This window comes from Melanotaenia boesemani, chromosome 13 (genome assembly GCF_017639745.1).
Source record: "Melanotaenia boesemani isolate fMelBoe1 chromosome 13, fMelBoe1.pri, whole genome shotgun sequence".
Lineage (NCBI taxonomy): Eukaryota > Metazoa > Chordata > Actinopteri > Atheriniformes > Melanotaeniidae > Melanotaenia > Melanotaenia boesemani.
Genome location: NC_055694.1, coordinates 25,042,219 through 25,067,100, shown reverse-complemented (window position 1 = coordinate 25,067,100; position 24,882 = coordinate 25,042,219). Strand labels below are relative to the sequence as shown.

The 24,882-nt window shown below is 39.2% G+C and overlaps 2 protein-coding genes across 4 annotated transcripts; one reads left to right on the top strand and one right to left on the bottom strand.

The window, feature by feature from the left end:
* Positions 1–2,133: 2,133 nt before the first annotated feature.
* Positions 2,134–16,903, bottom strand: tti1 (TELO2 interacting protein 1). Its single transcript, XM_042004675.1, has 14 exons — positions 16,781–16,903; positions 15,608–16,367; positions 15,101–15,438; positions 14,719–15,007; positions 13,004–13,181; positions 12,590–12,882; positions 11,861–12,274; positions 11,544–11,703; positions 10,956–11,123; positions 10,605–10,756; positions 9,989–10,129; positions 9,493–9,697; positions 4,216–4,303; positions 2,134–2,882 (listed from the first exon to the last, which is right to left on the bottom strand). The coding sequence occupies exons 2-14, from the start codon at positions 16,331–16,333 to the stop codon at positions 2,663–2,665; spliced, it is 3,372 nt and encodes a 1,123-aa protein (XP_041860609.1). The 5' UTR covers positions 16,334–16,367; positions 16,781–16,903; the 3' UTR covers positions 2,134–2,662.
* Positions 16,904–18,046: 1,143 nt separating this feature from the next.
* Positions 18,047–24,362, top strand: zgpat (zinc finger, CCCH-type with G patch domain). Of its 3 annotated transcripts, none has more exons than XM_042005015.1 (7): positions 18,047–18,179; positions 18,640–19,264; positions 19,833–19,966; positions 20,086–20,244; positions 20,366–20,488; positions 21,283–21,694; positions 22,081–24,362. In XM_042005015.1, the coding sequence occupies exons 2-7, from the start codon at positions 18,648–18,650 to the stop codon at positions 22,217–22,219; spliced, it is 1,584 nt and encodes a 527-aa protein (XP_041860949.1). In that variant the 5' UTR covers positions 18,047–18,179; positions 18,640–18,647; the 3' UTR covers positions 22,220–24,362. The 3 variants fall into 3 exon arrangements, with proteins under 3 accessions (XP_041860949.1, XP_041860947.1, XP_041860948.1); XM_042005013.1 differs by having other exon boundaries at positions 18,591–19,264; XM_042005014.1 differs by lacking the exon at positions 18,047–18,179 and adding an exon at positions 18,215–18,278 and having other exon boundaries at positions 18,591–19,264.
* The last annotated feature ends 520 nt before the right edge of the window (positions 24,363–24,882 follow it).

Genomic DNA, 24,882 nt, shown 5'->3' with positions numbered 1-24,882 from the left:
TGGCTTTCTCTCTCTCTCTGCCATTTCTTACCTTTGCTGCTGAATGGTTCTTTGTGGGAGATGCTGGCATTAAAGGTGTATCTGCATGCCAAAAGCTTCTGCCATTGTTGTAATAATTACTGTCCTTTTCAGCAACTTCTATTCATCACTATGCTCTGTTTGCCCCAATTTGCTTGTTTGCTGGTGCACTGGCTACTGAGTCTTCTTCTGTTAGCTCCAGAGCAGACTAGACACGGCAGTGACTTCTCTCCTGATCAGTGGTATTACAGAAAAATATGGAACACACTGGAATTCCCCAATAAATGTCTCTGCTGTTTAGCACATAGCTTTATATAACATCACGGATACATCCATCAAATGATGTTGATAGGTATAATTGAATTTTTGCTATTTCAAAAACAGCACCTTTAAAAGATGTCAAAAGGTGAAAAACCCTCCTGCACACTATTGTTTATTCCAGGGGTTTTGCTGTGCTGAGGTTTAACTTTCAGCCCTTACTCTGTGCGTCTGTCTGTCCATGGGCATTAAGGAGGAACGATGTTAAGCAGTTGACTGCATGTAATGGGGGCTGCCAAAGGCTCCCTTCCCATTGCTGCTGATGACTAATGGTGCTCTTGTCAGCACTGGCAGCAGGATAAATAGCAACAGCACAGGATGAGATAAAGAGGCGCTGTGCTGCGCTCGCTAGCATAAAGCCAGGCCAGCTAAATACATAACATGTGCTGATCTTGTTTTCCCACACCAGAAGCCTCATACGTTCATTATGGATGGGTGAGGTGGGGAGGCTGGAGATTCTGTCGCCGGTTAAGGGATGCGATAATGGAACAGGTTTTCTGTTTCCTTCATTTACCCATCTCTTGAACTTTACAAACCTTTGAAAACAGTAACAGATTGGCCAGTCTCGCTGTCATTATGCATTGTATTTGGCCAGAGATACACAACCTTCTGCCCTGCCACTTGATAAGATACACATTATATGTTTTAACAAATAAAGAACTGATATATAAAGTTGTAGACTTTTTTTTAAAAAAGGGATCTCACTCTAAAGATTGACAGTGTAAAATTATCATAAAATATCAGGCTTTTTTTTCAAATTAAAAGTTGTGCTTTAACACGAGTACAATTAAACTCTCTGAGCTGAGGCTGCTTTCATCCACCACCTACAGGTTAAACAACCACTGTGTAAAAAGCATACGAGTATGCATTGTTACAGTGATGTGAGAAAACCGTGACTGTCAAGAAGACTATTAAATCATAAATCATATCACGTACCATCTAATATTACCTGTCGTTACTCATTTAGTCACTTTCATCGGCTTGTCTGAATGAGGCATGAGAAGCATTAATGGAAAACATCTGAATGACTGAATGCCATTGCTTTAACTGATGGATGAAACCACTCATGTCATTTGCATTTCATGTGTAAAAAAGGGCTTAAAATGACTGTACTTTTGTAATAACACTGGAAAATTGGCAAGAACAAAGAAGATGTAAGAGCTGATAACATAAAATGATTTTCACTGATATCCAAATGCTGAGATTTCTGTTGCTATTGTTGTTTTAGTGTGTGTACATGTAATAAGTAGTTTATGACATAATTTATTTAAGCTTATAAGTTACTCCTTAATCACACTTTTGATAGTTTTCAACATATAAATTGTAAAAGAACATAGAAGCTGTTTTTAACATGTACCTGTAATTACCTAAATGATAAGAGCAAGAACTTTATGTTCAAATATTCAACTGTAATATAATCTAGAATATTATCTCTGACTCAAACAGCCATTAATTGTGAATTTGTTGTGGGCTTTTTTCAGCTGTGATTTACTATACAATGAAATATAAATTGCTCTGCACATTCCCCTATAACAGTCACATGAATGAACTGGTGAGGCACAGAGACGATGTGGCTAACTGACGAGCCTACAGGTGAGTTTTCTGATAACAGAGGAGCTCTGTGGCAAAGAGAAATAAGATATATTATGCTCTGTGTAGGATCAGTTTACAATCATTCAGTTTCTATTCTGATCTGTTGAAAAAAGGGAAAAAATAAAGAATCTTATCAGCATTATTCCTAATATAAAATAATTATCCCAGAAGTGCTTCTGATGTCTGTTCAGGCACTTACACCTCTTGGGATGAAACCTTTATTAAAATGTCAACGTGCAAATTATTGTTTTCATCGGATGATGTCAGCTGATTACACAGAATTATCTTCTATTGGTTGGCATCTATTTTGATGGTTATATGTGAAGTTAAAAAGCTAAATTAGGGCCATCATCAACCAAATGTTTCTAGACAAACTGAAACACGAGGTTGTGTATTTAAAACCAGCAGGGTCGCCCAGAATAGAATAAGACATCTCTTTGAGAATAAAGAAATGGCATGAAGAGAAACAGTAAATTTAATATTTGCATTTTCTACATTTACTGAGGTGAGAAAGATGAATGTTGTGACTGCATGTAGAGGATCTGACAGCTTTGTCCCTGGTTACTTCAGCCAACAGCACAACAAAGCTAACGTTCGTATTCTTGCCTTGCTGAATACAGAAAGCTGTGTGGCATGATTTTTATCATAACTGGTGGCTGTATTCAGCCTAGATGTCGGATTTTCCTCCAATTAATCAACATATTGGAATCAGTGGTTTAATGAGACAATCACATCAAATGACTGGCTGGTTAATCGTCTCAGCAATGGGATCAAATTCCTCCTGGAGCAGTTTCAACACATTGTCCGAGTATTCGTCTCTGGGTCTGCCCATCCCGTTCAGCTGTACAGGATGGAGGTCTGGGTGGGGCGGGGTGTAGGATGATAGGCAGTGCAGCTCATTCAGAATAAACCAGAAGGTGTCCGGATCCACTTGGATTAAGTGTCGGAAAACACTGTAGGGAGAGAAAACGTTCCAGGGTTAGCTCTATGAAAAAGCACTTTCATGTAATCCCAAGTGACAGACTGAGCAGGTTTGCTGGTTTGACTATTCACTCTTTACTTAAACTCTCTTTTTAAAAAAAAAAGACACAAACTTAAATATTTAAGTGTATTTGATATAATTTAATTGGTGACAGGAGAATTAGGCATACTACATGTTACCCATTTTCCGAATAGTACTTTAAAACACATCTCAAAAATCTTGTTTTTAAGAGCCGTTTCTCAAAAGCATTGGAACTAAGGACAGTTAGATGACTTCTAGTCATATATAGTGTGCAAGCATTTATCTGTGTTGCTCTGACAGCAACAATACACTGCTTATATTTACTATAAAATGCTAATGCAAGTACAACCAAACGCTCATCATTAGTTGTATCCATGGTAATAGGTGAGGTCTGAACCCCATTTTACCCTGTTACAGCCCAGCACCCCTGACATGATATAGTGAAAGAGAATATTTCAGATATGTTGCAGTATAAGAAAGGACCCACAGGGGACCAGTCCACCAGTCTGAGAGACTGACATTTGGAGTGGATTTTGTTGTTATGTCTTGGTTCATCATGTCTGGTGGCCATCTGCGAGCAAACCAGCAGCAAAACTCATTTGGACACTTTTAAAGACGAGCAGTCTTTCTAATGCAGCTTCAGAAGATTAAAAAAGGTCAAGAGTCTAACCTGCAATTTCATGTGCTGCCACAAACCTTTACTAAGGTTAAAAGAAAGAAAGAAAGAAATAGGGCAATGCTGAAAGATTTATAATAATTATTTCTATCACTATATTATTTATTCTATCACTTAATAAACAATCAAAGAAAAAATTCTATCCTTGGAGTAAAATAGTAAGGTATTAGTGGTTCAAAGAAATCAAAGTATCAAAAGCAAACATGGGATTTAGCTGTTTTCTGCATGCAAATGTAACTGCTTTATTAACATGTCTGCAGCACAGACAGAATATGGAGGTGGAGTCTATTCCAATATTTACTTATAAAAATCCATCATTTTATATAAATCACAGCAGCCAAACAGAAATATAATATAATGGAAACAAAAGAAAAAATGGGCTCATTTAATTTTAATTTGTTAAAATCACTCCTGCATGTCATTTTGTTTTATTCAAATGCAAAAACAATGTAATTTACAACACTTTCACCTTCAGCACTAAACATTCTAATCAATAGAGTAGAACTGTGACAATCCTACACAAAAAAACGTGTTATTCAACTGTAGTTAAATGATGTACTTCATCATTTATTTCCCACCACTACAAATATCTGTAATAAAGTCTCACCTCAGACAGGCCTCCTGCAGTCTGATGGGCTGCCTGCAACTCAGGTAGGGTAGACAAGCTTCACAAACAGCATCGAGGTCTGCTTCACCTAAGACAGGGAAATGCAGGACCTTCACTGGATTTGGTTTTATGCAGACATCAAAATGCATACAGCTTTTCATGAACGTAAACACCTTAAAAATATAATTACGACAATAAAGGGCGTTCAGAAACACCTTAAAAATAACAAAGGCTTGATAAATCCTCTGCTTTCCGGGTTTTAATGCATGTGTGGCTGCACTTTTTTAAAATGAAGCAGAATAAACTGTCTTAGTTTTGGGAATATTGGGTAAGGATAGCAGATTGAAAAGAGGAAGGATAAAAGAGGAAAAGAAGAAGCTGAAAGAAGAAAAAGTAGTCCAAGCTTAGACCTTACCTGAGCTAACTCTTAATGAGCTGAGAGAAACTGCTGAGGCAGCTGAGGAAAAAAATTCACAGCAGGTTGTCTGTACATCTCTGGATTTCACACGTCTACTCTTAATTGCTGGGAAAAAACAAGAACTTGCTTTCCTCTATCCTTCCCTCCATCTTTGTTTCCTTAGCTCGAGTAGCTTTATCTACTGACACACCGGCCTCTGTTCCCCTGTCTGCCTCTCTTCCTGCTCCCTCCATCCAACTAGCTTCTCTCTACTCTTTCATCTCCTCTTCCCATTTCTCTCCCTTTGCCTCTCTTTCTCCATCCTTCCCAGCAGACATTTAGCAATTCCCTAAGCGGCAAACTGGGCTGCCTTTCAAGCCTCATTTCAAAACATGTCTGTCTCCCTCTCTGCTTACTCTATTTACCAATTCAACCCACACTTGGCTTGAACAGGTCTGCTCACTGTGAGTCAAGAATAACAGCAGCACTGCACTTTTCAGAGTTAAATGGGATTATCTAGCAACCAGGTTTATCCCTTTTCTTCCTCCTTTTCTGCTGCTGCATTCATAGCCTGTAGTCTTTTGTGGAATCAAGGTGATTGTGGGGTGAAGCAGAGAAGTGAGAAATACCATAGAGAAGAAGGCCATGTTGTTAGGTTTGGTGGAATTGAAGGTGAAGGTAGATCTGGGGTTGAAATGTATCACTGGCGTCATCAATGTGTGATTCTGTCTTTCTCTCCCTGTGACTAAGGTTGGTAATTGGCTTGCTGCAGGCATCCCAGAGGTAAGCTGTAGCCAAATCGGTATTCATACAAGTGAGGCTGCAGCCGCCGACGGTTTCTTTCCTGCTCTTTCGCATTCTCTTCATCTCTAACACCAAATCTCTGTCTTTCTGACACAAAGGAGAAGTGCAGCAAGACCAAGAGAGAAAAACTAAGCATATGAACCCTAAAAGCTACCTACCGACAATATCTTTCTTTAATGTAATGGAAAAAAGGACTAAACATATTTTTGCCTGGTTCCAATGACTTGATATTTATAGACCAAATTTTAATTTGGTTTGAATGGATGTAGCAAATTTCCAGATATAAATGCTTTTGAAGCACCTTCCTAGAAAGAAAGAAAGAAAGAAAGAAAGAAAGAAAGAAAGAAAGAAAGAAAGAAAGAAAGAAAGAAAGAAAGAAAGAAAGAAAGAAAGAAAGAAAGAAAGAAAGAAAGAAAGAAAGAAAGAAAGAAAGAAAGAAAGAAAGAAAGAAAGAAAGAAAGAAAGATCTAAACAGATGGACCCATATTAGCTACCACTCTACATGAGTCAGATCCAGTGGTTTTTGATTAAATATCAATAGCCATATAAAAGATTTTTAACAAAAATGAGGGGAAGATGCATTTTTAAAGCATAAGACCAACAAACAAAGGATAATGATGAATTCAGAGATGAAATTGCAAATCCATTTTTTTTATGTTGGACAATGGCTTAATTTTTTACGGATAATTCAAGTTAACTTGGACCTCATGATGAACCAGAGGACCGATTAACCATGGCTGAGTTTGACAAAGCCATTAAAGTTATGTATATCAGAGAAGAGCTGAAATTCTTTGTGAAATAGGTCACAGGAAGCAATTCACATTTATGAGAGAGGACACAGTTAATGCTTCCAAGTTTATCTATAAAGAATTGCCTAACTGACTGTAATAATGACAGTGAAAATGACCTATTTAACAGAAAAAAAGCTCTTAACGAAATGCCAGTCATCTTCCAAAATGTTTCCTCAGTTCTATCTGACTGGTAGGCATTTATTTAGAGCCACCTGTGGGTCATTACTCACCCAAGTCTCACATGAATCAAACCTCATTAACAATGATAAAACTCTAATGAATCCAGGTGTGAAAGATGCAATTAACTCCAACTCTCTTCTCTGACCATAATGTGTGTCTTGTTATGCTGTAAACACATATTTTAAGTGGTCTTAAATTGCTTAAAACACTGTAACAATATCAAAGAGCAATGTGCAAGTTACCCTGTCTTTATCTGATCAAAAAGCAGATCTTACGAACATTTTTTGCTGTTGCTGAAGACAAGTACAGACGGCTCCTCTGGTGGTGAGCTCAGTTGCTTTTCTCACCCTTCTTTCGCACATTACTTCGAAACTCAAAGAGTTAAAGCTCAGAAAAGTGCAGTGTGGTTAAATAATGAAACTTATTGCTGCCTACTGTGTCTGTATATAAGAACTTTTGCTCCAGACTTTGCACTTTGCCACTAACTTCCACTACTGCTTTACTACTGCTGAGTTGGGTCATTTCATGTTAAACCCAGTCCAATTCACACCTAATGTGAACTGAAACCACACACTCTTAAAACCTTCACAGAGCAACACAGTTATAATCCAGGATTGCAAACACACTGTAGTGCATTTTGTTCTCAGCTTCTACATTCAGGGAGATATTATATTATCTACTGAATGTGAGCGTTTGAAGTGAAAGATTTAGTCATTGTGCAATGCTGTTCAGAATATACTTTAAGTTTTACAACAATGCTAAGAGGACAACGAGGGTAAAATTCATAAGCTGCCTTTTTAAATAATATTTAAATACATTTGAGGGCAAATCTTCAATTTAAAAAAAAAGGGTAATTCCTATTACACTGCAATCCACATCACTAAAACGACTGCTGGCTGAGCAAAGGCTGCAGACAACCCCGCCACCTCTCTGATACATGGAGTCACCAGCTGATAACTTTTCATCAGTCGGTGATGAGTTCCAGCTGGAGGGTGTTACAGACATGAACTTAGCGCTATCATCCATTTCACCTCCCGGCCGTGCGAGTGACCAGGCTCGTGTATTCACAACTCAAAATCAATTCCCCCTTTAACTGAGAATTGAAGCTGAAAACACACATGTAAAACTTCCTGTTTCAACAGATTTGTGATTTTTTTTCTTTATATCTGCATAACAGCTGCACATTCATGCCAGTGCTGCTACTCTGCACACCTGTTCTTGAATAGGTTAAAATATGAATGACTGTTGCAGGTGTGTCAGATGGTATTTCCCCCACATTAAGCACTAAACATTTACACACAGAGCACAGGAAAACAGAGGCGTGCAGTTCCAGTTAGAGTACAGTATTTTCCCTTAGGCACTGTTTAACAAACTGCGGATCTGAAGCTAATATGTCTGTTACAAGGACATCACTAAGTGACTGACAAAAAAATTAAACATGCTGCTTATTCAAACCCCAGTTCTAAAACAAATGTTGGGATGCTGTGTAAAATTCATAACCCAGTATTTTATTAAAAAAAAAAAAAACAGAGAACATATATCAAATATAGAAAGTGAGACATTTCGCAATTTCACAAAAATATTAGCTCATCTTGAATAAGATATCAAAAACACATTAAAAAAAAAAGTTTGTAAATGCCTAAAGGTGAGGAGACCAGCTGATGAGCCTTTGTGTCCTATTTTTGTCTGATATACACCTGCTTTTGAAAGAAAGAAAGAAAGAAAGAAAGAAAGAAAGAAAGAAACATTTTTATATTCTACTTTGTTACAGGTTCAGTTTTATGATGCTCCAAACTTTTTCAATTAATGAAAGCCTGGAGTGCAGGTAGGCCAGTCGAGCATCTAGACGCTACTGCTACAAAGCCAGTTTAGCATTATCTTGAATAAATATGTCAGGCCTGTATATACACCTCTCTGCATTTACGTTGCATTTGCAAGCTGCCAGTTCAGTGAGCACTAATGCATCAATACATAGAGTTGCAGGCTTTGATTTGAGTGCTGATAACAAGTGGGATGGTCCCTTTCCTCTTTAGTCCAACGGATGAGGGATCCAAGATTTTCAAATTCTGATTCATCTGACCACAGAACAGTTTTCCACGTTGGTTTAATCTATTCTAAATGAGCTTTGGCCCTGAGAAGACAGCACCATTCCTGGATCATGATCACGTGTGGTTTCTTCTTTCCATGAGAGATTCTCATAATCTGTTTTTGGTTTTAGGGACCATAGATGATGGAATAGTCAGATTCTTCACAATTCTAATGTTAAGGACATTATTCTGAATCTAGACCATAATTGGTAGATATATCTTTTGGCAGATTGCTGAACCTCTGCCCATTTTGACTCCTGAGAGACTCCGCCTCTCTAAGCTGCTCTTTTCATATCCAATGATGTTATTGACCTGTTGCTTGAAACTTGTTCCTCCAGCTCTTTCCTTTTAACAACACTTTCTGGCCTTATTTTAACATGTTGCTATCACCAAATTCAAGATCTAAAAAAACTGTCAAATATCTCTGACCCTCTGATGTTTTTTATGTTCTATTGTGAAAAAATACATTGGTTTTATGAGATTTGAAAATCATAGCCATTGCAGATTTCAGTTTACAACTTCACTTGTGTTACTGTGGTGAAATTGGGTTTAAAGGAGAAAAATTGCTTCGAATGCATTATTGAGTAACCAGGTAAGCAGCACCATCCTGTTAGCTCAGCTGGTGAGGATTGCATCATCAAAGTCATCTTTAAAATAATTTTAATCCAGAATCACAACATTCTAATTATCTGAAATAATAAAACAGAAATGGAGAAATGAGATGTACCGACTGATGTGACGATCTGTTTTCAGTGTTATATAACACTGCCACCTGGTGGTAAAATAAGAAATAAAGTCAGTGTTTGGTATTTATCTGAGTGTCTTCCCTTTTAAAATCTGTTTGTGTGTGCATGAATCAAACACATCAATGTTTAATGAACAAATCTAAGACTATTTAAAAAAAAATCCCTCTGCTATAATAATTATCATACTATGAATTATACCTAATACAATCATAACAGATGCCTCTACGTACTGTCTTGGAAACTGTGTGCATGTCATGTTTCTGTTCTCTCACCCAGATCCAGTCTCTGGCACAGTGAGCCCAGGCCTTCCAGTACAGCCAGCTGCAGTTTGTAGGCCAGGGTGTGTGTGTAGATTGGCCCAGCCTTGGCGCTGACTGGAGCCTGCCGTGCCAGAGAGGAGCTCAGTTTGGGAAGGACTTCCTTAGAGACCCGTCTCCTCAGGAAGTCACCGCATGTTTCACCCAGCGTGCACAGCACCTAATGAGTCACGTTCAAATAAAGAGGGTTGTTAAAATGCATAATCCTATAACATGCATGACTAATTACAAACTAATTCATGTCCAAATTTAAAAATGAAGAATAAAATAGGTGAAAATAGTAGCCCAACACAAATTTTGCTGCTGGAAAAAAGGACCTAACCCTAAATACGTACCATAATAAGCCCTTAAAATGTGCATCAAACTACAGGTATTCCAGCAACAATTTTCTGTTTAAAGGTAAAAACGTCTAATAACCAGTTTAGTGTAAAGACAAATTTGCTTTACAAACCCTAAAGGCTCTGAGGACTGCTAATGGGTCATCAGCTGTGAGTCTCTGCAGGAGGGCTGGCCAGCAGCGATGAGCCATGGGCAGAAGTTCATTTTCCTTCTCACTAAGTACACACACACACAGCTCGAGCACGTCCAGCACCTTTGGACAAAGACAAAGAGTACACCCAGGAATAATACATCTTTTGGTTCACACATGCATAACACAACCTGGGAAGGTTATATTCGAGGCTTAAAAAAAAAAAAAAAAAAAAAAACAGCTACTAGCTTTTCTAAAGGTACTACTCATCTACCTCAGCACATACATACTTTATTTCTTTTTCAGTTTCACTGTGCTTCAATATGCTGTTGGTCAATATATTATACAGCTATTACATTTAACACTATTTATAATGCTCTGGATAAAACTTATTTACTTTTTCATCAAAGAAAGGTTATTCATGGGATTGACATTTGTGCTTCTGGGTCTGAACTGAAGGATGGATTTTGCTTAACAGATATAATACTAATATCATTCTACAATGCTTGTGTATTTTAATAAGTCAGTACAACACTACCCTATTGGGACTATTATCATAAAAATCCATTATCTGTCAACACATCCTATTATACAGCACCTTTAGTCGAAGCCTGAGGCTAGGGTCAGAAAGCAGGTGAATGCATCGTTCCATAACATCTTTAGTAATGCTGAGGTGTAACGGCAGCTCTGCTTTCACATCAGGACCACCAACATCATCAGCATCTTCACATTCTGTAGGAGGAGGGACCTCTGGAAGGGCAGTGAATGTATGAAGTGATGAATCCCACAGTCTCTACCCAAAATGCTTCATCTGTCTTATGTTAAAATGCAATGTTCACATGACTACCTTTTAAACTTTAACTAAAATCCATGTTCATTCTAATATAACCCTCACAACATTACACAAATTATACAGCTTTGTTTTGTCTTGGAAGAGACTTCAAATTACCAAAGTCCTCGCTGTCATCCTCCTCTATCCCAATGCCCTCTGCCAAGTCTTTTTGCTTGCGGTAATCCAGCAGGAACTGGCGAATGTTAAAGTCTTCCTGTTCAGTGGAGGCTTGCTTGGAACTGGCAGACTTACTGAGCTTGCTGCACATGGCGGGAAACCATCTTGCTAAAGATATTAGAAAAAAGACAAAAAAAAAACAAACAACAAAAAAGAAACAATATGACATACAGAAGCATATGCTCCAGAAGCATAAGCACGTATGGAATATTATTCTTTCTTTTAATCGTTATCTGGAAATAACAAGGAACGTTTTCTCTTAATAACCGGATCATTTATCTCGTTATCTCAAGAAAACGAAGTTTCTTTTCTTGAGATAACAATAAGATTAAGGAGGGTTTAAAAGTAACTGGTTACTGTGTGGTTATTAATCAAAACAGAGCCCATGACAGTGGTCAGACACGTTGCAATTTTAGCCTTCTTCAGACTTGATAGAAGTAAAGCTGGATGGATTGATCAGTGATGGCTGTATAAAAGTCACTCACTTCTAGCATAATAGGATAGATGACATTACTTTTGAGAACTTACCCAGTGCCTTCATGAGCGTGTGCAGCACAGAGCAGAAAAGAGCAGCTGAGTGGTCGTAGCTGAGATCTAGAGCCATCAGTACATCCTGAACGATGTCCCTGACCAGTGGCAGCAGGCTGCAGTCCGAGTGAGTCAACATCACTGTTAACACACGCGGAGCCTGACCAAAAAAAAAGTATGAACAGGGTGGCACAAGCTTATGCAATCCTATATAGACATGGCATTAACACTCATTCATTTCAGCCCCTAATTACTGCACTTATTATTCATGTATGCCCCTGATATTTGCTTTTTAAGTCAAAAACAAACAGCGCTACCTGTGGATGTTGACTAAGCCTCTGCAGGTTGAGCGATATGTCACTGAGCAGGTAGTCTGAGTTCTCATTGATCAGCTCCTTCAGGGAGGAGTAGCCACAAGCCTGACCGATGTCCATCATGGAGTTCAGTGCTGCCTGGCTGACCAGCAACGTCTCTTCACCGGCTTTCTCCAGCACAGGGTACAATGAGGTCATCAACAGTGGACAGAAGTCCCGCCCCAGAGCCTGAGCAAAGCAGGCGATGCCCTCGAGTTGGATGCACAGCTGCCAGATGTTGCTGTTGAGCAGATGAATTGTGGAGGTGGATGATGATGGTGGAGGTGAGCTAAATGAAGAAGGAATCATTTGGAAAGAACTTGCAGCATTGTTGCTGGCATCACTGGAGATGGAGAGAAGTCTGGATGAGCTGAGCAGCTATAGAAGGAAAAATAATAATAAGGTTATGTTTAATAATGCTGTTTTTTTTGTGTAGAGGCACAAGAAATATGTAGCCATCACAAAAAAGCATGCACATAACTGAACTCCATCAGCAGTGATGAATAAAAAGACATTTTAAAGTGGTGAGGTTTGTGCATTAACAGCCTATCAAAGCACATCCCAAAAATAAAAAAAAACACTGATGGCAAATCCCCTCCCTCTGAAAGGCTTTTAGATGTTGCTATTTTTGCATGTGAATTAAAAAGAAAAATACAAACAAACAAACAAAAATCTGAACTTGTAAAAGCTCACCTGCTGATCCTGACGGTCTCTATCTGTCTCCTCACTGACAGTTATGAGGTGCCAGTTGCTCAGACTGGTGTATTCCTCTATGATTGACATCACTGCTTCTTTAAGGTCTTCTTTAGTGGCAGGGTGTCCCTGAACTTCAGTGTCCAAATGCTGACCTTGTGTTGCCACAGCAATGCCTGCAGCACCTCGAACGATCTCATTTAGCACCATGGCAGCCTGCTTTCTGTATGCTGAAGACTGGCGGTACAAATCCAGGAGGTGGTCAGTCAGCAGGTAGATGTTGCCATAGAAACCTATACATAGGAACAAAAAATGCTAAGTCATACTAAGTACTGTTATACATACAGAAAAGTAAAAAAAAATCTATTTAATTCATAAGGTTTACGAGACAAGTTTGATCCATGGGCTCAATACCTAATGTCCGACAGATCTCCATGAGCACACAGAAGATCTTTTCATCTGTGAAGTAGAGAAAATGCTTCCGCTGTCTGTGGGCAGTGTAGGAGTCATGAGAGCCTGAGCTTGTCCCTATGGTATCAGCGTAACTCCTTTCCTCCACAATACGAACATCCATCACATCCAGCTCAAGCACCTAACAAGGCATAGACAGAAGTTTGATGTGTTTTCAACTATTTTGAGTAATTTTTTAAGACAAACTGTAATTACTCAAAGACCAGACTACAAAGCAAGCAGAAGCTCTACATTAGTCACAACGTAACCATGACAACCAGGTAAAGACCACGTAACCACGTAAATTATTTTCATTATGCATTTTACTATAAACAATATATTTAACACGTGTTGATATGTTTGCACATAAACTTTTGTATGGTGACTGAGAGTGGAGGGGGGCAGCAGAGCTCAGCTGGTAGAGCAGGTTTTCATAGTTTGATAGAAAAGCTCAAAGGCAAACTTCTCCCATCTGCTGGTGTTTCAATCCTCAACCTCTCCACATGTCAAAATGTCCTTGGGAACAACATGGAACACTTACTTGCTCCCAACTGCAGGAAACTGCCTTTCATGGCAGCTCCACAACCACCGGTACAGTATGTGGTTAGAGAATAGGTGTTGGAGTGGCATTCATTATTTGGCTGGTTGCTGCACTGGGGTGGTTTTTAATATTCTATCTTACATTGATGACTGATTTGATATGAAGGGAAAACACATAGTAACCTTTTTTCTTAAGTAGCTATAACATAAACCTGGTGATAATAGGTTTGGTAAAGACATTCATTCTGTACTTTCAATTGAGTCAAATTATGTAATTTTCCTTAGTCATATATATAAATGACGCTCTGTAGAACATTATGGAATCTTTTCTCTATGTAGATAAAATGCAACTATCTTTTGATGCTCCAGATCTCTTGTATTTTGCAGGATTCTCAGCACAAGTTAAAATGAATTTATCTACAAGAATCCACGTTTTGTACTTTATTAGACACTAACAGATATTTCTGCCAGTCATGTTAGGTATGTTATGATAACTATATTACAAACAACTTATATTGTTACCATTGGAAGCATTTTGATTTCAGTTCTGTAATACATCTTTGACCGTCTTCATGAAAGATTTTCGGCATAACCAGACAGCTTTTTATTTTCCTTCACATGCACCTAAACTGACAAAATCACTGACTTGACATGATTTACTTGGACATAACATGTTTCATTATTTCAGTGAATTAAGCTCATTTTCAGGTTTCTGTTCAAAGCTTTAAGTAAATATTTTACTTTGTCTTTAAGGTTTAATGGGTACCAATAATTCAATTGACTTGCCTGCTTTAGGGTCTCCATCACACACACCCTTCTTATTAACTAGCTCCCTATCTCAAGTTTTGTAGCTATTCGCTTGCACATCCTACCAGGTTTTCCTTCAGCATCTTATATTTGAACAATACCAACATCCAATTAAAAACTTCTATATTCTGAGGCTGACAACTTCCAAAATTAACTAAATTGTGAATTATGTTTTTAAATCTGGAAAGAAAATCATAGGAAGACAAAATACATAAACATCACTGTGTAATAAAGTCTTGCATTAAAATTCATGAATGCTGTTACGTAACAGCAGTAAAGGCAAGGAATTAATCATTATTCCCATTCAAGGTAAAACCTGGCTGTTACACTACCTGCATCAGTGCTTTAGAAATCCTCTCCAGATGTGCAGCAGAGTTTAGCACCACGGAGATGAGCGGTCCCAGGATTTTTACATACCCCAGAAACACATTGAGGACAAACAACTTTTTCTGGTCATCAGAGGTCCTCATTAGTCTGGGAAGGGATGTGGCTAAAGAGTGGAGATTTTCAGACAAGACATCGGTGAACGTCTGACTGCTGTTGCTGTGCTTACTGGTAACATCACTGCTGCTACTGGAGCTCTGATTCCTCTTTGATACCTCTCTGAGAGAAACTTCACACCTTAAAGAGAGAACAGGAACTTCAGTAAACATCTTGTATCAATTAATCAGGAAATTGTTATTTTCCTCACACACAATGGATGATCAAACAAACCTCTCCCTGACTCTAGGCTCTTCATCATTGATTGCTCCCACCAGTGCTTCCAGCAGCGGTCCCACACACTCTATCAGTGACTGACTACACCTGGTCAGCAGATGGTCAGCCAGTTCAACCATTCCCAGTCGTACCTTCCAGTGCAGGTGGGCTGAGGTGCAGGAGATGATCTTCTTCATCAGCACAGACAATTTTCCTGCCGTGTTTTTCACCCAGTCTGGTGTCCGCTGGACCACAAGCTGCCCAACCCTACCCAGGTCTGATGGGGGAGACTTCCAGGGCTCACTTGTCTGCAGCTGTGCATCTTCCATTACCAACCCTACAGAGCTGGACCACACCTAAATAATAATAAAATGAATAAAAAGTGGTGATTTCTTACATTTATGATTATTTAAGCTTCATTTAGTGGTCAGTTAATTTAACACTTTTTTGTTAATCAATCAGATGTTTAATTCCAGTATAGAAGAACCCATTTCCATTATTTAAGGATATTACAGCAAAATGTACCTTGATGGCCCTGACCGTTACAGCATGTCCTTGTCTTAGATCTCCTGTGATGATCCTTGCTACAGCCAAAGTAATTCCAGGTAAGAATGAAGCCATGGTGTTCCCGACAGAACATCGCTCAGCTGAAGTTGGGACCACATGCTCCTGAGCGCAGTCACACTGCAGAGACAAAGCTTGGAGGCACTTCAAGGCAGCTACCTGTATATCTCGAGATTTCTCCTTTTCACCTAAAGCTAGCAGCACTGCTACAGCGGCACCCAATCCAGGCAGCATGACCAGTTCATAAAGTCTGAAGACTATATCACCATAAGCTGCATGAAGCAAAGCGTCCAAACACTTCAACACAGCCAGTTTTAGCTCCTCTGACGAATCTAGAGGTTTGCCAGGGTCCGTGGGACAGCAGAGGCAGAGACAAAGCTCTGAGAAGAGGTCACGGAGGATATCCCAGTTCTGAACACAAGTGTTCTCTAGAACATAACTCATGGCTTCAGTCACAGCCTGCACCAGCTTGTCCTTCTTGGGCCCAGGAACTTTAAGGACAAAGCGAAGAGGAAACAGGACATATTCCTGGAGCTGCTGCAATGTGGCATCATTGACCTCTTTTAATTGGCCACTGAGTGTTTCGACATTTGTCACAGTGGGCTCACGGGTGAGCAGGACACAGGCCGGTCGCAAATAGGCAAAAGCAATTTTTGGATCACTAATCTGAGTCATGGTTGGAGGCATCACAGCAAGGGCCACTTCAGTGAAGGAACATGGACTAGAGACACAGCAGCAATATTAGTACTGTACAGAGATCAAATAACTTACATTTTGTCTTAATGGTACGATCACTTTTATTTATTTATTTTTATTTAAAAGTCATATGAAAGAGTCCAGTTCTTAGATTCTGTTTGTAATGAAATATAAAAGCAGGATTTGTGCATTTCCTTAGCTAAATGCATTACTCTTGAGCTTATGACCAGAAAATATATGCAGCTAGTAACCTGTACACTAACGAAAAAGAAAACAAACAAAACCTCCATTATATGTCCAGTTACAATTTGCTCTGAATCTAAATGCAGGGGAACAATATAATGCAGGTTTTAAAACTTGATATCATGTCTAAGAATTGTGAACAATATCTGCAGCTAAAATTGCACTGGAAAACGAGACATAACACAGACAGCCTACCTTCACATAAGCAGTGTTAAGATTAGTCGCTGAAGAGCCATTGATGCAGTTTAACTAGAAGCTAAATATGTAAATAAATGTATAACAGTATGAAGTATGCGAAGTTACCGCTGAAGTCTGTAAAGGAAGTGTCATGAGTGTGCGTCGCCGACGCATAACTTTGACGAAAGCAAGGCTTCCGGATATTTTCATAATAAAAAGACCAGGGTTTTTTTCTTATTTATTTATTTTTATTATTCTATCTTGATTACTATACACCATTCAGGTAAATGTAAAACAACTGTAAAATGGTTGTAAGATTCTTTTAATACATGATCCTTGATCCACGATCCTCTGGCTGCCTCCCCCTGCCGCCTTCTGTTTAGATGCATTGTCGTTCCTGTAGTGGGCTGTCTCAGTTCTGTTATCTGTGGTGGCTCATGGTTGCCCGGGGCTTGGGGCCCTCTCGGTCTGCCTCTTCTTTGGATCCTTGGAGGGGGTGTGGTTGCATTTGTATGATCACTCTGCACAACTCACCCCTAATGCTGAGTTCACACACCTACATACACACCCACGCCCATGGACACAGACAGATACACACATGCAGACACACACCCACACACATTTGTTGCTGTTCATGGTTTTTACAGTTTTTCTTCTCACTTATGCCCTTATAGTCTGTAGTGCTCTCTTAGAAGCCTTTAGGATATTTACTGTTTCTTTACAGGTGTAGCAGCTGTTTAAGATAATATAAAATAAAATAAAATAAAATAAAATAAAATAAAATAAAATAAAATAAAATAATATAAGATAAGATAAGATAAGATAAGATAAGATAAGATAATCCTTTTTTGGTCCCCCAGTGTGAAAATTTCGGTCCTACAGCAACAAAAATTATAGTGAAATACAGAGATAAGAACAAAAAACTGTACAATTTTTCTGTTTAGCTTTGATTTCAGTTGTTGTGGTTTGTTTTCTACCTTGTGTTTAGTTTTCCTTTTTTTCTATCTTTTCTCTTCCGGTTGGTCCTCTAGTCAACGTTTTCCTTCTGTTTCTTCGGCCCAGTCCAGCAGTTGTAAGCAAAAAGGTATTTTAAAATAATAATAACTAAGAATAACATTTAAGATTCAAGTGGAGCCCCATACCCAAAAGGTCCCTCTTGACAGAACTTGTTCAGCATGAATATCGTTAGCTCCCAAACCGTGTTGATAGAACCCATGAAGATATTCCTTTATTATGAAATAATAATTTTGTCAACGGAAGTCCTTCATTTGCTCACTTCCGCAAACTTGACATGAAGCTATAGTGACCATTCTGTCTAGCTGACCGAATTGCTTATACATTTAAGACGACGTATTTTATATGGCCATTACTTTTTCTATAGTATCAATGGATGCCAGAGAGCTCCATTATTACTGAGGTAATGAAATATACTGTACTATAAAGTTAGCGGAAAGGTAGCTAACAGCTTAAACAGTCTTCAATTTCGTAACATTATCAGGATAAAGCTCGAAGCTAGGTAAAACCTTTGGGGGAAATATGACTGCAATCTGCTTAAATACAATACAGAAGCTTTAAGTTCCTTTAACTATTAGTACACCAAGCTAATCGTATTAAAATGTAACGTACTTTTCTGATAGCGTCTTTCATATTGTAACGTAGCTTGGATAGATGTGCACTTTCATTAAAATTTCTGACAATTCACAGTTCTTGATATAAACATATGGCAACTAAAATATAACTGAGGAAATTGTAAACTGCTGATATGATGAGCAAGAAGAATGACACTGCAGCCCCTCTTCTCCTTTTGTTTCCATAATCTTTCATTCAGGTCTGTTAGGTTGTTAATGCTGACTTTTCTTGTCCTGCCCTGTGCCAAGTTGTCAGCATGGATGAAGAAACCCTTGAAGCTGCAATCGCTACCTATGGGGCCCAGCTGCAGCAGGTGGAGATGGCTCTGTCTGCTGGCCTGGACCCCAGTCAGCAACCAGACCTGCTCAAACTAAAAGAAGACCTTTGCCAGTTGATAGAGCTCACAGAAGCCAGCTTAGTGTCTGTCAAAAAGAGCCGGCTACTGGCCAGCATAGAGGACAGTAATGGACTGCAAGTAAACACCTCAGAGGCCACAGCCGATACCAGCAGTGGAAATGGTAGTCTGGATGCTGAGTTTGCTGCTTTTTACTCTGAAGTGGGAGAGTGTTCTAGTAGTAGCTTTGATACCAGAGAGAAGGATATGGAAGAGGAAGGAAGGACAATGCATTTTGAAGAGGAGGAAGAAGAAGAAGACGAGGAAGAAGAAGATCCACTTAGTGGTACAAAAGTGAGAGCGCCGTACAGGACGCCTTGGGGGACGCTGGAGTATCATAACGCTATGGTGGTGGGATCCGAACCACCAGATGGAGAGGAGTCACAAGTAAAGGTGCTCTACATCTACCCCACACAGAAGTCCATGAAACCCTGTCCATTCTACCTAGAGGACAAATGTCGTTTTCAGGGTAATTGTAGGTAAGATATTGTTTTCACAGCCCCACAACTGTAATCACATGTTAATTTATTATTTAACTGTCAATAATATGTGTAAATAGCTAACAGAAATGGTCACTCACTTGTAGAGTATCAAAGTTGTTTTTATGTATGTTAACAATCCTTTCCTCCTTTACATTGAAGAGTTTTGCTTTCCTTACCCTAGACTCTAGGGCAGGGGTGCCCAAGTCCGGTCCTCGAGATCTACCATCCTGCAACTTTTAGATGCAACCCTTCTCCAACACACCTGAATCAAATGACTGGCTCGTTGCCAGGCCTCTGCAGAGCTGAATGACATGCAGATGACATCTGATTCAAGCGTGTTGGAGAAGGGTTGCATCTAAAAGTTGCAGGATGGTAGATCTCGAGGACCGAACTTGGGCACCCCTGCTCTAGGGTATAAGGATGACCTCTAGGGCCTAGAGGTCATCCTGATGAAAAATAAATTACTTGGAATATGATTTTAGTTGGGGCCCCAGTCAGTTGAATCTTCTGATCAGTAACTATAATTAACTTGGATGTCTACAAATAAGTTCTTTGGGTATTTAAGGTTTTCTCATGGTGAGGTGGTGTATGTGTCAGAGCTCCGAGAGTTCTTGGAGTGTGACCTCAGTAATCTTGAAGAGGGCTCGTCCTGCTTGGCTCGACATGAGGACGGTATCTGGTACCCAGCCAAAATAACAGGTATTTTATTAACAGATTTGTTTATTAAATAGTCACAATTATATATTTATTCCTTAAAAGAAGTAGAAAGTTATCTGAATGTTTGATTTATTGATGTGAATGTTTTCATCTCATTGTAGACATTGACAGTGGTTTCTACACTGTGAAATTTGACTCACTGCTGTTGAAGGATGCTGTGGTTGAGGCTGACAGCATTATCCCGCCTTTGAGGGAGGACGACCCAATTTCTTCTGACTCAGACGATACAGGAGATGGTGACACTGTGGCATATGCAAAAGGTATCTGACCTTTTTTTGTTAAAAAAATAAACAAAGAAAACAACCTGCTGCAAACCATAGCTTTTTAAAGTGTCTCAATAAAAGGTTGTTAAAGGTTTCTACTTTTATCTTTACACAACAGTTCTAGACTCGGCCGAGGAGTCTGCAGTAGAGTTAAGCAGTGCTAACTTTGGTGGCTGGGAGGCACATACCAGAGGAATCGGATCTAAACTTATGCTCAAAATGGGCTATGAATATGGGAAAGGTGAGTGTAAATGCTCAGCAAATAGTTTGGTTCTAGATTCACAGAGTTCTCTCCTGATCACATCAGTTATTTTGTGAAGGATTTAAAATTTTTCCAAACAACGCATTAAGTAAAGCAAAAGACAGAAGAAACTGGTAGTATAATGAACGGTACCGGTATATACTGTCCACTTAGATCCAGACCAGTAAATCTGATATGATGGTGCTTGACAGCAGATATAGACCCTGACGCTAAACAAGGTCACATGGTCTCCATGTGGACAATCTGTTTTGCTTGAGGAAAACATAAAGAGCAACTAAAGACAGCAGACAGTTGGTACATGCCCAGCAAGGTTGTATAACTTTAACCTCTGGATGAGAAAATAAGTACAAATATTAATAATAATAATAATAATAATACATTTTATTTCTTGGCACCTTTCAAACACCCAAGGTCACCGTACACAAAAGGAAAAATAAATAAAAAGACAATAAAAATATAAATTACATAAGAGTTAAAAACAGATAACGGACATTGATATAAAAATTACACAAAACAGTCAGTTTACATGGGTTATAGGGAGGATGCCAGTTTAAACAGGTGGGTTTTGAGTGCAGATGTGAATGATGGAAGGGAGTTGATGTTCCTAATCTCGGATGGAAGTGAGTTCCAGAGCTGGGGAGCAGAGCGACTGAAGGCTCTGCTCCCCATGGTAGAGAGAATGATTAAAGACCAATCTTTTACCTCTCTGTATAGATGCAGAAAACACAATGCAGTGTGTTCCTCTTATTAACGCAGTTTCTCTGTCTACCCAGGCTTAGGAAAGATGCAGGAGGGTCGAGTAGAGCCAGTGATGGCAGTTGTCCTGCCGAAAGGTAAGTCTTTGGACGAGTGTGCAGAGCTCACCCAGAGACGCACGCAGAGCAAAACTGCTAAAGATGGCTCACCAACTGGCCGTCCAAAGCGGCGCCGAAAGCCTCGAGTCACCACCAGAGGGAGCCATACTGTCTTTGACTTTCTAAACCACAAGCTAGGAGGCAGGAGCTCAGGTCCTGCTGATGGCGTTGCTGCTGCACCGTTGGCAGCAACTGGTCTGGAGGCTTACAGGGGAGGAAAAACCACCAAGAGGAGTCTGAATGTCAAACTTTTCCAGGCTGCTCAGAGGGTGTCCCAGACTGAAAAGGAGATCCAGAAACTCAGCGAGTTAATCAGCAGACAGACAGGCAGGTCAGTAATGGGCTCAGAATAAATTATTAATATATTATCCATTTATATATAATTTTACTTCAGTGGGAACTGATCACAAATGAACCAGCATAACATGTTTGTGCCTCTCCCATGGCTCCATAGCAGCGTATATAACATGATTACAAACATGTTAGCAGTCTTGTGCATAAATAAACTACTGACACAACTATAAACCCAGTTAAGATTTGACATGGTAATTCATATCAATTCTCAAAAAAGAACTGAGGCAGTGGTGTAACAGTGTAAATAAACATACATGTAAGTAAATCAAGGTTAGTTTTTTGTTTCCACCAATAAATTACTCTGACTTATGCTGCTTACACCAAACTTGATCATTTTCCACCTCTTCCTATTTGTTTTTAAAGGGATACATCCAGAGTGAAGCAGCTGGAGGAGAAACTGTCGGCAGCCCGACGCCTGCTGGCCCAGCAGAAAGCACACGAGCTGTCCGTCCAGAAAGAGCACAAGAAAGCCGACACACACAAGAAGATGACTGAGTTTTAAGCTCGGTTTTCTCTAAGACTTGGCAAAGAAAGGGAAGCACTGCTTGCCTGAAATTAACTGTTCTTGCTTGTGGTCACTTTGCTGCATTGCTTTTTTTCTTTCTTTTTTTTTCTTTTTCTAATTTGTGAGCTAGTAATGGGGTTTGCTTCATGCAGGGTGGTGCAGTGCATGTCAGATGTGTTCAGTGAGAATGGTTTCAGTAGATTCAAACTGCACAATTAACAATATTGTTCAAAACTGATTTTTTATTTGTTACAAACTTGTTTTATTTTTTTTTAAACAACAAATTGTTTGGAGAACCTATTATGTATTTTCATTTCTTTTTAACAACTAATCTTTACAAAACTGAACTCTGGTGAAAAGAAATCCTGTTCCTCATGATTTGTGTTGTGCGTGTGTGTTCCTTGTTATTTTTCCATGGGAGAGATGTCAGTCATTTTGGCCAGAGCCTGCTTCCGCTCTTACTGCAGTTTACTTTGACTTTCATACTGATTTTAAAATTACATCCTCGGGAGTTGGAAGACCTTTCCAGAGTTTTGAAGTCACACCCACACCTCACACGGCTCATACAAAGTATCTTTGAAGCTACAACTATAACCTTTCTATTAAATAATACATTTTGGGAGCAGCTTGTCTGCTCACCATCTTGCCATACGTTGTGTGTAGGTGGGGCAGGGAGTGACTGCATCCACCTTGCAGTCTTTCAAACTCAAGTAAAAGGTTGCAATCCCAATGTTAGGCAGCTGTAGATTATGTATTCATACTGGTATAGCTCCTTTTATTAGCTATTTCTCATTTGAATGTAGTGAGAGACAGCAGGGTGAGATTTAAAACCCAGAACACCTTCGATCAAATGAGAGAAAGAAAAAAAAAATAAGGTATGCTGAGGTTTGCCACTGCCTGAGTCCATGAAAGGCAGTTTGAGAAAACCACTGCCTCAAATCACTGCAATTCTACTATCCCTTAAGGGAAAGAGATAGTACTAAACTTCATACTAAAGCAATAATGGCACCACTGAGATACAGTATGAGCCACCCATGAAGTGTGTGGATGGAAAGGAGAGAGTGGACACATGTGCCAAACTAAACCTTTAGCTCTACCCTGAGGGAAGCCCCATTTCTGCAGCATGAGTTCTGTTGAGTGGCAGCACACTGACTGCTGGTGACTGGAGAGACAACATGGAATTTGCTGATTGTTGAGGAAAATTGTTAAATGCACTGTGGTTGCATTGATTTAATGGGATCCTTCGGGGGTATGTGCTGCACACCTTATCCCGTATATGCGCCTGAGGTCTGAGGGAATTGCTTCCCAGTCAGGCAGATTCATAGTGTGTGTTGTCTACATTGTTGGGCTTCTGTATGTGCTGCACACACCTGCAGATGCCTGTCATGTGTGGATGCAGACTGACCTATTAGGGGAGTTTTTGCTGCTAATCGGCACTTATCAGAACCTGGATTATGTGATTAAGGAGGTGTGATGGGAGAATTGATTGGGAAGCCACCTTGACAGATGTTTTACTTAGGAATTATTGTAAAGCTATTCACCTGAGAGTTGCAAGGCTATCAGGGTTAGTCTCAGACTGTTCTTGAGTTTTGAACATTGTAAATTTAACAAACCTATTATTAGTTGTAGTTCTGATTTTTTTATAAGAATGCGAACATTACTGAGATGTCCCTGATCATGACTTGTGTTTTTAACAGTACAAATACAAAAGTACTGTGACCAAAATTATTTAAAGATCCAGCTACAATGCCCTTTATCTTGCCAATAACTTTGGAAAGTCATTTGAACACCACAGATTATGAAATGATTAATTATATAGATCATTCTGCTGAAAAGGATTCATGCAATTAAGGCAGCTCTTGTGGAAATTACAGCACAGTTTCATTTTAATAATAAGCTTATGATCAATCATACATTATTTAGTCAAAGTTTAGCCACCTCTTGGATGGCATCTATCAACTGGTGTCCTATGTAATTTCATCTTTGGTGCTGTATAACGTCCTATACATGTTTTTTAACATTGTGAATAATGTCCTGAGCCTGGACAGAAACTTTCTCACAATCTTTGCATCAGTTCTGCTTCTTTTTCTTTGATCACCATAGTTGATATTTTACCTTTTGTTTTAACACCTGGATCACAATAAAACCCATGCTGGATTGCTATTTATTTTATTTTTCCTTAGCATTTAATGCTATGCAACCTTGCCTATTAGTCAGGAGAGTGACAGTACATTTGGAGTTTAGTTTGAATATAGTGTGTTAGACACTGAAACAGCATGAAAGTTGAAAACATTTAATCAAATCCTTTCTGTTGGTTGTTCTCCTGGCTCTTCCATGATTTCTCCACCCACCTTTATGCAGTAATCTGCACACAAAGATAAAGTTAGAGTTAAAAACATATTGAAACTTCCTGAAAGTCCAGTCATTGTGAGCATGCAACTGAGTACAGCCATGACAGAATCACTGATGCATGTTTAACCAGATTTAGGTAGCCTAAACAGGTAAAAAGACTTAAGCACAGACATTTCATCTAATCATCTAACTAAATTTATGTCACTGTGATGGTTTAAGAACAGTATGAACTGAGCAGAAACCTGCTAATTGACCTAATGTGGAACAATTCTAGACACAAGTTGGCCATTGTGCAGCAAGGTGTAAAG

What these genes read in the sequence shown, in the direction of transcription:
- tti1 (XM_042004675.1), bottom strand. Translation starts at nt 16,333, where the DNA reads ATGCCTCCAACCATGACTCAGATTAGTGATCCAAAAATTGCTTTTGCC. An exon ending in GAGCCTAGAGTCAGGGAGAG is followed by an intron (nt 15,008 to 15,100) that starts GTTTGTTTGATC and finishes TCTCTCTTTAAG; the next exon opens with GTGTGAAGTTTCTCTCAGAG. An exon ending in GGAGATCTGTCGGACATTAG is followed by an intron (nt 12,883 to 13,003) that starts GTATTGAGCCCA and finishes TCCTATGTATAG; the next exon opens with GTTTCTATGGCAACATCTAC.
- zgpat (XM_042005015.1), top strand. Translation starts at nt 18,648, where the DNA reads ATGGATGAAGAAACCCTTGAAGCTGCAATCGCTACCTATGGGGCCCAG. An exon ending in GTACCCAGCCAAAATAACAG is followed by an intron (nt 19,967 to 20,085) that starts GTATTTTATTAA and finishes ATCTCATTGTAG; the next exon opens with ACATTGACAGTGGTTTCTAC. An exon ending in ATCAGCAGACAGACAGGCAG is followed by an intron (nt 21,695 to 22,080) that starts GTCAGTAATGGG and finishes TTGTTTTTAAAG; the next exon opens with GGATACATCCAGAGTGAAGC.